General features: G+C 42.7%; 1 protein-coding gene across 2 annotated transcripts in view; it reads right to left on the minus strand.

Moving 5' to 3' along the window:
• The window catches only part of HPSE2 (heparanase 2 (inactive)), a 2,071,112-nt gene that overhangs the window by 150,795 nt on the left and 1,907,864 nt on the right, over positions 1–12,453 (minus strand). For both annotated transcript variants that reach the window (XM_069239663.1, XM_069239662.1), the window contains one exon: positions 4,709–4,855. In XM_069239663.1, the coding sequence (XP_069095764.1) occupies positions 4,709–4,855 (147 nt within the window). The remainder of the gene's footprint in view (positions 1–4,708; positions 4,856–12,453) is intronic.

The raw sequence follows: 12,453 nt of genomic DNA on the forward strand, positions 1-12,453 counted from the left end.
AGTCGTCTTATTTATTAAGAAGCTAATTCAAAAAGACATAATGAAGGTGGAGTTAGTTTCACGTTTGTCAAATCACCTGCTTCCTTCCTACACTGGAGATAGTGAAGTGAGAAATTCTCAAAGCTAGCATCGGTGCATTCTTTAAGGTGTAAAGTATAATTGGTTAATATATGCAGGTACATATTGGCTGATGTAGGGTATTTTTAATCATTGAGGGAATGCTACATATTATTGATGAGATGTGCTTATTTAATTTGTGTTCCCACTTTTTCAAGGTCCTTTCAAGCATTCTTTTACATGTGAGATAGTATTGACAGATAGTCCAATTCTGAAGAAATATACCAACCACTGAATTACAGTCTGTCTAGAAGTCCTCTTGAAAATGATCCAGCAAGCAAGATTTGAGTTCAAAGAATTTACAAAGCTCAGACCTGTGCATGTTAAATTGAAATTAACTTTTTCTGAGTGAGATTTGATTAAACGGAAAGAGCTTCCCACCACCCAGAGATCATTTGGAATAGCCAGGGCAGACAGACATGATCAGTAAAATATATGATTAAAGAGAATTGTCACATATTGCATTGCACCCACTACCCAGCAGCACTGTAAGCTTTAGACATATATAAAGCCAAACTGACGTAATACCTAGCGTTTCATTGAGATAAACTTTATACTGTGAAACCACAATGACATTCTCACTAAAGGGTGGTGGGGTTCTCTGGGTGGATATCTAAGCAATTCCATTGCACAGTGCTGCCCAGCAATACCACCTAAATTCGGGTGGCCCAGGATGTACTTCTTGATATACGTCTAAGCGATTTAACTGGCTGGCTTTCTGCACTTTATAGAAAAATACGTTGTAGACATCAGGGAATTTATGGAAAATGTGAAGGAAGTTATAATTGAGCGACTATAAAGAGATAAAGAAAACATGGAAGGCAATTATGTTGATAGATATTACAATTTAATGGCATATAACGGCAGATTGTTCCAACTTTTAAATTGAGTCCTTATTTTTTTAACGGTAGTTAAAAGTGCATTGACCTTAGTCAGGGCATCACTTAGATTTTATTAGAGTCCAAGCCCTGCCAAAGCTGTGCCTCCCTCATGGCCAAAACCACATGGTTACTTGCTCTTTCGCAGATGGTTCTCAAACCATCCCCCCTTTTTTTGTTCATATAAAACAATTTTAACATATATGTTTCATATCTGGACTTGTTCTCCTTGCAACTGTGGAAGAAAGGTACTTTATGCTAATCATGCTGCTCTCAATTTCGGTATAAATATCGGTGCAGATTATTCTTTTGATTTCATAAGACTTTGATCGATATTGCTCCCAAAAGAGCTGTCTATCCAAAGAGAGAAGTCTGTGCTCTCCCTGTAAAAGGTCCCATTATTAACGTGTTCGAGTGTTTACGCTCCAAAACGTAAACGATCAAATACAATAGCTAGACAAAAAAAGGTTCCATTAAGTGGGTAGATACCATTGTAAATGTTTCATCTGTAAGAATACATGATGCATCAGGAATGTGAAAATATCATTAATCATAATAGCTCCAGATCCAATCTCACTGTCTGCATCGGATTTCTTTAAAAAATGAGTACCACCTGGTGAATATGATTAACTCTCTTGGGAGGGAAGAAAACTTGCAGAGAACGTGTGTCCATAGTTCCAATAAATAAACTGTAGTCTCTGCAATAGTATCAAAATAGATTTTATTGATCGATATCTCTGCACACAGTGATTGTAAAGTACAAGTCCAATACAAGACGATCTCACGAGGTAGCCTTTAAAAGCCAGTCATTCTCCTAAGGAAAGATGTGATGGCTCTAGGGATATGTAATCTGTTGGCGAAAGTGGATCAAAGTGAACATCCCCAACACCTTCATATGAAATCATCCGTGACTGTTCACAGCTGGAATGAGGATCTAAGTATTTTAGAGGTTCACTGAGGCGAACCAACCCGGCTCCTGCAGTGCTTGCAGAATGTGCCATAGTGTCAGTAGTTTAAATTACTCTTTCCTAAGCAATTTGCTTAGGAATTTAAGGTCTCCAATTGGGTTCAAATCTCCTTCCTTGTTACGAATAGTAAAGTATCTAGATTACCATAGGCCTTTCTCTTTGATCAGCAGAGACTGAGGGCCTCATTACGAGTTTGGTGGGATGTGTCAGAAGACCACCAATACAGTTTTCCGCCCTCTGGCCCTATCATGAGTTTCCTGCTGGGCCAGCATGCCAAAACAGCATTTCCGCCCACTCGCCCAGTGGGAACCTACCCCCAACATTGACACCAGCTCGTTATCGAGCCAGTGGCAATGTTGCAGTGTGTCGGGTGCAACATTACCCACTGCACTTTTCACTGCCTGTAATTCAGGCAGTGAAGAGCGTGACGGGGCTGCCCATGGGGGCCCCCAGCACCCGTTCCCGCCAGCCTTTGCATGGGGGTGGAACTGCCATGCGAAAGCTGGCGGACATGAGAGTCGTAATCCCATCCCCTGGTGAAAAAAGTGGCGGTGCCGGTGGTCGGACCGTGGCGCTTTTGCCACGGTCATAATGTAGCTGTAAGGCTGCTACTTTGGCAGCGGTCCAACCGCCACCACGAGTCTGGGGGTCCTAGGACCGCCAGACCCATAATGAGGGCCTGAATGTCTTTCATCAAGATGTTTGCAAGGGGAAAAGACAAGAGGTTCCTACAAAATAGTAGTGAAGAACCTAGCTATATCAACTTTATGATCAAACAGTCTTAAGTGATGCTCCTCCAAGTTTGAAAGAAAGATGACACCCGTCCCTGACCAGGAGAATCATCGTACTGTTGAATCATATATTCAGGGTGGTTTTAGTATTGCTGGAGTCAAAAAGAATGATGGAGACTGTAGCGTTAAGTTTTGTTTCTTCCATGCTTCAGGAATTGTATCCATAAAAGCATCTTTTGAAGCATCTTTGAAGGGCAAGTTTTCATCAGGTTCTAGTTTAGCTGTGAGTATGTTGTTAAAACGATTCCCCATGGGTTGGTCAGTACACAGTGGGGTAGTCCATATTTCTGCCATCTTCTTTATAACAACTGTGAAATTAGCTTGCTCTGCCGTAATTTCAAGGGTAGGAAAACAGAGATATCCAGCATACTGGAATTCTGGGAGTTGAAGAGAAACACTTTCTGCGTACTTGCTTCTGTCTCTGTCAGGTTCTAGAACCGAGAACCTAAAGGAGTCAGAGTAAGACGTGAAAAGACCTTGAAATTCAAAGATTGTTTCATGCCTTGTTTATCCTCTTTATATCTGGCATCATTTTCTCTTGCACATGGTTAAGTGATCTCTTTTAGCCTTATTCAGAATCAAGTCATTTATTGGAGTTTTAGATTGGAGTCCCTATATGTGGTCATGGCATTAATACCAAAGATATTTGCTTTCCTTCTTTTCTTAGTGGCGTGGAAGACACACTAATGCAACAGTGAGGCAGGCTGTTTTGAGTATTAGCAGACAACAGTGTAAGTAACCTTAAGTGTCCTGCCTGAGTATTTTCGAGTAGAGGCAGGAATTCTGACCTATTTATGGAATAGACAATGGTGGAGATCTACACAGTTTTGATGATCACTGGTGGTACTCCTCTTTTCATTTTATGAGTAACAACGTTTCACCAATCTAGAAAAGAGCGGCTGTATGCTTTTGGGCCTGACCAATGCCTCACACCTCTTTGTAGGGTTCCTATTAAAGCGGAATCATGTTGGCCCCTGCATCAAGAATGGGTTGAAAATGCCTCAAAATTTTGTGTTTAACTCTACTCCTTGGGGACATAGATTAACATTGTTTTTAGTCCACTAGGAGTGAGGAAGGTTTCATTACTCTACTTCACACTCTGCATCACCCATTCACCCACGCCTGTTCATTCAGGGTTCTCCTCAAGAAAGCAACTATCCTTAAAAAAGTTCCTTATTAATTGAGGCCAATGGTAGTCCACACCATTAAACACCACTACTGGTGTGAGGAGGGACCTTATGATGAAGTATCCCATCTAAGCGTGGGTGAGGGTTCTCATCCTTAATAAGTATATCTGTCATAGACCATACGAAAGAGGCATCCTAACGATCCTAGCATTATAGCGCTCATGCAGTAATTAGACCTTGGGCATATTTTTGTGATAGTATTTTTAGACAGCACACCCAGCCAATGGCAATGCTTAAAGAAATGCCAATTGCTGATGAGGGCTGATCGAAGCTCACTTTCCTTAGAGTATGTCGATTGTCTATGCATGCAGCAGTATATCTGTAGCATGAGGTCTCTAGGTGAGACCAAAAATAGAGGACTCAAAGAATACAACTTCTTGTCTTTTGAAAAGCTGCAATTTGTTTTAAAAGGCCATTATGAGAGCTCACACAACTTAAGCATTAGATGCATACATTGTGACAAATCAGATTATGAAAGAATGTTGTGGAATGTGATGGAAGAAATTAATTAAATTGTAACGTGTACCAATTTCAGTGACTAACAATTTGCAGTTCGCTCCTAAATGGGGTAATTGTCATAAAGTGCCATAAGGCTTAAAATGTGTGACATCCCCTGGACAAATCAGTAGATTTAACAAAACCTTATTTTATATTATATACTATAAAATACCGGGACAGAGTATCAAATTTAGCGTCTACAAATGTTATCTGCATTAGAAATAATGATGATACTTGCTGTAAAGAATGCGTCTTACGGGTGCACTTACTTTGATTGAAGCCCTTCCATCCCAAATGGTTGAAGAAGATACTGATGGACAAGTTTATCCCGCAGGGTTCCAGCCAGCTTGATTTTCTTTCTCGATCGGTGGAGGTTGATGATGTAAAGTGTCACTGATCCGCGAACATAATTATGACTGCGTTCAGAAAAGAGCGAAATTAAAATAAATACTAAAAAACTTCAAAATATTTAATTTTATTAACAAAAATTGCAATATAAGGACAATACATTATGAGTCAAGCTATCAACATTTAAGATATTGTTACGCAATAAACCCCAGACATGTCAGGGTATTGTCAATGAAAAATTAGATATATAGGTGGTAGTTAAGGAAATAATCGAGCAGTTTCCCAGTGCAAGTGTGAATAATCGTTTATTAAGTTACAATAATACATGCTGAACACTAGTACCATAACATTAATGAAGTAGAATGGGAGCCAACTATTATGTTATCCTGTGTCAAGATTTGTTTGTTACGCTGTATTTAAAAGTTGATAAAGCACACTGCTGTTACCATTTGGTATTAAGGCACAAAAGGTGAATACACTAGCAAAAGTGCAGTATAGAGCTGTCATTTGTTAGCTAGAAAGGGGATATCGTTTGAGGTGCCTTGAAATGCAAATTGTCCTCAATCTACTTAGAGTATTTTGGGAGACAATATCACAGTTTAGCATTGTGTAAACAGAAAGGCTACTAATCAACCCGTACCTACGTAGGTCAGTATGTGACAGTTTTAGCAGACTTTGCAAGAATATATATATATGTGATCCACTCAGAATAACGGGCAAGAGGTCAGCCTCAACAACGGGTTTTAAAATGTTATCCACATATTGGTCCACACACATTCATCAGCTATTAGTTCGTTTATTACACATGGAGTTTGATCTATACACTAGCATATGGCAATTTCTTTGTTGTAGCTGGGGGATTATTCCTCAAAAGGACGAGTACTCTCTATTTTAGGTATGGCTTGAGACAGTGTTCTATACACAAGATGCATATATAGAAATGCTTTTGGTGAGCGGGCTGCATCCATTGGACTATAATATTGTCATTCACATGTTGCTTCTGCTCATCCGAGCACACAGCATGGTCCAATGGGTCATCACTCTTTTCCCACTGGCTTTCTTCACTGGTACTGCGCAAAGCCTGTGCACGTTGTTCGTATCCATATTTCCTTTCTTTTGTGAGACAAAGTGGCTCAAAGTGTGCTTTTTAATTTTTTTACATGTACTTTAAATATCAGCTATTTATTTTTACTGAACTCCGGGAGCCACTTACGCGGTGATTTATTTATCATCTCCTTTTCAAACATTATTTTATATCTTTAAGTGACATTGTAAATGCCCGACATTTAATCCTTTGTACGTAATGATTTATTCTTGTCATCTTCACAATAAATAAATAAATGACCAATGCATTGAATGGCTTGCTATTTACAAAACTTCAATAGTAAACCAACCGCATCAGCGATTTCTTTTAGTGTAACATTTTAGTGCAACCATGTAGCAGCTACATTTGGTAGGTGACATGTGTTCGCTTCTTTTCTTTTTCTTTTTGTTGCACACGCTTGCAACAGAAATGAAAATGCACTAGCATGCCAAAGCCATATTTACCGACCTTGCTAATACTTGTTTACTTCGTGTGGTACCGTTAGGGTGATTACTGGTCAACATAATGTTTGCTCACTGAAATGTTGTTTATCATGTATCGCAATCTTAGAAAAAGCGTAATTGTGTGGATTCGCCGTGCTCTTTGAGTTAAAGACAGGAGATAAATTCACCAAGCAATCTAAAGCATCACATCCCTGCGCAGCAGCCCAGCTTAGCTAATCACAGCGATTACACCTTCAACAGGTGGTCTGCAGAATTACTGGCAGCTAAAAGCCTGGATTCCTTGAGTGCAAGCATCCCTGACTGCAAATCACTAAGGATAGCTGTGGCCACAATTGTGGCAGTAGAGTGCCCAACTTTCTCACTTCAGTTGGTGAGGAGAACATAGTTTGTCCTTTTGCAGCCCTAAGGTATTGCTTTCCCAATGGTGTCCACACCTGGCTCATAGTTAGCACCGATGAGCACTGCACACGTTTCTGTTCCACGCTGAACAATCGTTAACAGAGGTGACAAACTGTGGCACCATGGGTGGAGGAAGGCAGTAGAGGGCCCATGGAGGCAACTACAGCATGGAGATTGTACGAAGTCCTAGTGGTCCTACTGGCCCATCCTTCCACAATACCACCTTCCATTGAAACTACGATACCACAGCTCCAGAAGAAGAGGAATAGCAACCTGCAACAGACCCCCAAACTTCTAACTTCCGTTTCTATTTGGTTTGGATCATCAGATCAGATCTTGCTGGTTTATCTGTCAACATGCTGGTTGCCTCTCTCTCTTGTTCACATTTGCTCTTGGGGGCTGCCCTGATCATCTCCCCAGTGTCTCCATGTGTAATGGAGTTAAGAGGCTTTATGGGTTTCAAGAGGATGCTTTGGTGTCAATGCAGATATTGATAAACCTGCATCAATCGCCTTACTTAACATTCTTTAAATGCATATGTAAGACGTGCATAGGAAATAATACCTGTTAACATGCCATTCACTGTTTAAAGAAGAAGGTTTATGTGATTTATTATGACAATAAATGGAAATGCCTTTTGAATTTAAACTGCAACCTACGGGTTATCAATTTACGGTGTTTACATTAACTTCCTTTCATTTGGCACAGTCCCCCTACTACTTTGGACAGCCATTAGCTCGATCCACATGAGGACATATTTCAACCATAAAGAACAGAACTCTACCAGCATTACTCTGCAGTTCTACAGTTATGCGCAAAGCTTAATTTGTAAAAGAATGTGTCAGTACCCAAAACACTACTCAGAATCTCCCAGAAGGCGCTAATAAATGCTGTGCGCCCAAAACCAAGGCTGCTTAGTCTTGAATCCACCTCATGCCCTTTAAATCCACTATCAGACACTCCCTGCCCTTTTATCCCACTCCCTCAGATTGATGATTTCTCCCTTTATGACTGTTTTTCCTTCTGACTTTTTCTCGGTCTGTCCGTAGCTCTGGTTGTTTTCCCTCTTTCTCTTGGTAAATGTCTGATGCAGAAAAATGAGTGTCTTTGACAAAAATCAGTGCTGGTGGCCCCAACCGGCAACCACCAGCTCAAATTAATCACTGGTTTTGTCATCGAGCACATAGATCAGACACCGAAAGCTGGCTTACGCTACAACATATAGGCCCTCATTATAACAATGGCGGTAAAAACCGCCTACTGCTGCATTGACGGCTGCCAAAATACCGTCACTATGGCTACCATCCGCCTGCCATATTATGATCACTGCCGGACTTCCGCCACAAGAAGGGCGGAAATCCGGCGGTGATCATACTGGTGGACAGTGGTAAGCTGGCGCTGCTACCACCAGCACTACCATGCCAGGCCAGTTGAACGCCGCCAGCCGTATCATGACCAGTGATACGGTCTGGTGGTGTTCTGCTGGCGGGGCGGTGCTGGCAGTAACAGCTCCCCTTACCGTTCCCTGCCGGAAGACCTCATCGACAAAGGTAATTTGGGCTTCCGACAAGGGAGGGGTGTGGGAGGGTCGGGGTGTTGTGTGTGTGTGTGCATGAATGTGTGAGTGTGTGTGTGAATGCGTCTGTGTGTGTTATGTTGTTTGCGTGGTTGTATGTGTGTGAGTGAATGCATATAAGAATGGTAAAGTGAGTGCGTGTCTGCATGTCAGTGTGATCATTGTAAGAATGTGTGTGAGCATGTCTGGAAGTATGCATGTATGAATGTGTGCATGCCAGTGTGTGTATGAAGGCATGTATGCCAGTGTGTGTATGAATGCGTGTATGCCAGTGTGAGTGATTGGGTGTATGTGTGGTGCGTGTCTGCGGGTGTGTGCGTGTATGGGGGGAGTGTGAGGATCGGAGGGGATGGGGAGTGTGTGTGAGGATTGGAGGATGTGGGGGGTGAGGATCGGAGGGGGTGAGGGGTGTGTTGGGGGTTCGAGAGCCACCTACCGGTGACAGGGAAGGAATTCCCTGTCACTGGTAGGGCGCACTGCCATGGTTTCCGTGGTGTTGCTAACGCCACGAAAACCATGGGGGTAGGCAGGCTCATAATGACGCCGGAGGTACTATGTTGGCCGCTGGGCTGGAGATTGACATCTCCGGCCCGGCGGCTGATACCGCCATGGCGGTATGAGTGGAGAAGTGGCGGCCAACCCGCCATTCTCATAATGTGGCGGTATGTATCGCCAGCCTGTTGGCGGTACTACTGCCACATTTCCACTCACCGCCGGGGTCATAATGACCCCCATAGTGCAGAAGAAGAATTTTTATGTGAAATGTGCATACCATAACTGTGCAACCTGTGCAATTCCTGGCAATGGAATTTTTATGTACAACATGCGACTCACCAGGCACCCGCCCGTTATTTGAGCTTGAACAAAGCTGGGTATATAGACTCCATACTCACCAACAGGGACTAAACGATGACATCCCCTGGTTCCACCTCTCCAAATAGGTAGCAGCTTGGTTTTTTAGTCAATTTTTTTGCCCTTCTTACAACCACTCTCAGAAGGTCCTGTTTGTTGGTCATCCTCTTTTTACTCCCACTAGAAGAGATTAGAACTAACCTTTCTGGACAAATGACATTAGGTAAGATTAAATTTATCTACAATAGGATTTTGGAATCTCCTGACAGTTGGAACTGAGCTATTTCCGGCTTCTCTATAATCCATATACCACTTTAAGATGGCCGCCATATACAGAGTGCTCCCATCGCGTCCTGTTTTTTGAGTCCCTTTTTGATTTCCTTAGAGGCTCGTCACTGACGAGGACGTTACTGGGCAACTGATCATCTAATTGATGGACGCGCGCTCTGCGCGCATACTATTTATGCCGGCAGCCTTCCGTTTCCGCATATGTTCGGGAACGCGACCCCCGGGTAGGTGCTGCTGCATAAACCGGTGACCTCGCAAGTAAGTGTCCATCTCCCCACTTCCTTTATAGAAACTTTACCACGGCACTTTTTTGAACGCTACGATGCATTCAGGTCGGGGCACCTCGTGTCCTGCATTTAATGATACGGCCGTGGATTAACAGACTGCACTCCTTCAGCCCAATTCTTTGTTTCTTCTTTAACTGACTACGGTGTGTTACATAAGGGTATGATTACTTCTGGATCACGATATACCCTCCCATCTTTATCCCCCTCATGTGCCACTCTTCCTTTGACCTTTAGGAACGTCTCTTATGTTGTTTTATAATGAAGTATTTCTTCACTGGATAAAACTGGCTACATGCCCTATCCTATATGTGATATTAGGGATACTTATGAACATTTCTACAGAATTGATGATTGTTTTCTCTCTTGTTGCTTCTATGATGTATATGTATAAGATTTGAAGTGAGTCATATATAAATACAATTTTTGAATTCCACTTTTACTGTCAATCCCTCATTTCCTCAAATTTGATCGGCTCATCCTCAGCCATTTGTGCCTTGGACTTGTGTGATGACTGTAATACCCCAATACGATGCCCCCCTTTTTTGGCATATGTTCTCTTACCACCAGATTTACTGTGTACCGGGTGATGGGCCAGCGATATCCCATGAAGCCTATTCTCTAATTGAGATGGTAAGCCACTTTATATGTTACCAGCATGGTGTGCCTACAATCACTTGATCACTGAGTGTTGCACTAGTTTGTCACTCCCCTTTTTCCTCATTAACCTACACTCGTCGCCCTTGAATATTGGTGAAGCGATGATATACTGAGCTAATTCTAGCCCTTTTTGTTTCCCATACTTAGGGCGACTGATAGGAAAGGAAACCCAGACCGTTTTAGTCCTGTCAAGCGACTGATGACGTTCTGACTGTGAGCGTTAGTCAACAGAAGTATAAGTATTTTGTTTTTTCTTGTGGAGAAAATCTACGATTAATTAGGTCCTGAAGAAGCGTCACCGGATCCTGTTGGACCAATAACGACGCGAAACATGTCGACCACATATTAAGGAGAGTCGGACCTTCTCCGTCCTCCTTAATTACTTTGATTGATCTTGTGTGAGTGTTCAAGCATTGCCTCTAGTTTCACTCCCTTGATTTCTTTTTAATCTTGACCACTTCCCAACAGCAAATAATAAACTATTAGGTGAGGGATCTGAGCCAATTTTATTATTCTTTCTGTACATTTTCTCCTTTCTCTGACCCATATTTGGCTCTGCGGCATCATCGAGTATATTCAAAAAGACCTCCGGCAAAGAGCCCCCCCTCGGGGGGTGCCCGTCAGACATTGCAGCGCCGGTCTGACGAGGAGCTGTCCGATGATGAAGCATGACACCGAATACGGTGTGTGAGGACCATTGCTCCTGATTAACAGGACTCTTTCTCTTTTTCCTCTCCTTCCAATTTCGGAACAGTGTACCTTATCATATTACAACATGCATACCATAACTGTGCAACCTGTGCACGTCCTGACAGTGGAAAGTTTGCACGATCTGATACCTAAGCTGAAGTTAATTTTACTGACTATTGTGCAGAGCCTGGAGGGATGAACGTCTTGAAGTGCTGAAGCTTTGCAATGAGAAAATGGCACCTATAAAGGCCATGGATAATGAGTAAAGTGTGAGATGACCAGGAAAGACTTTATGGGTGGTATAGAGGTTTCACTTGCCAGACTTGGTCATAGTAGAAATAGCCAGGCCACCCCAAAATCCACCAACGAGATGGTAATCAATCTCTCCTTCAAACTGTAAAAATTCTAGTCCTACTTACTCATACTCCCATCCACCGATCCATCTAGGCACTTACACCTACACTTTTTGATAGACTCACTTATCTGCTCATTTATCTAGGCAATCCTTTTATACACTCACTCATATATCTATCCCTGTGATCACTCACCCATTCTTCCAACCAGACACTCAGGGGTATATTTACACTCCATTTGTGCTGATTTTGCATCATTTTTTAATGCAAATTCATCGCAAAACGAACTCCATATTTATATTTTGACGCTAGACCCATCTAACCTCAAAATATTGGAGTTTGCACCATTTTTCAGATGTGTGAACCTACCTTGCGTCAATGAGATACAAGGTAGGGGTTCCCATCTAAAAAATGGTGCTAACCCCATAGCCCCATATTTACCCCCCCATGCTAAAATGACGCATGGGTGGGAGGACGGGCTAAATAATGGTGTAAAGCTTGCTTTGCACCATTATTTAACGCTGGGTCAAGCCAGGCATTATGGGACCTTTGGACCCGTTTCCATGGTTGAACACCATGGAATGGGTCCACTGGTGCCCTCCTCAAGCCCCAGGAACAGCCCCACCCACACCAGAGGGATACCGGAGGATGGGGGACCCCATCCCAGGTAAGTAGGGTAAGTATAGGTAAGTATATATTTTTTTTAATTAAAGTTCCATCGGAGGCCCAACTTGGGACACCCTGCATGGCACAGGGTGTAATGGCCATGCCCAGGGGACCCTTATCCCCTGTGCTGGCCATTTGGGTGGTGGGCATGACTCATGTCTTTTCTAAGACAGGAGTCATGAGGTATTGATGGTTTTGTGTCTGAAAATAACGCTAGGCTGGTTAGAGGATTTTTTTTGCCTTTAACCAGCCTAACGTCCTTTTGTGGTGCAAATCCCCCTTATCCCATACCGCCACCCCCACCCAGCTAACCTCATTTTTTTTTTTACGCTAGCCCACCCTTTGCACCG

This window comes from Pleurodeles waltl, chromosome 6 (genome assembly GCF_031143425.1).
Source record: "Pleurodeles waltl isolate 20211129_DDA chromosome 6, aPleWal1.hap1.20221129, whole genome shotgun sequence".
In the NCBI taxonomy this organism is placed as follows: domain Eukaryota; kingdom Metazoa; phylum Chordata; class Amphibia; order Caudata; family Salamandridae; genus Pleurodeles; species Pleurodeles waltl.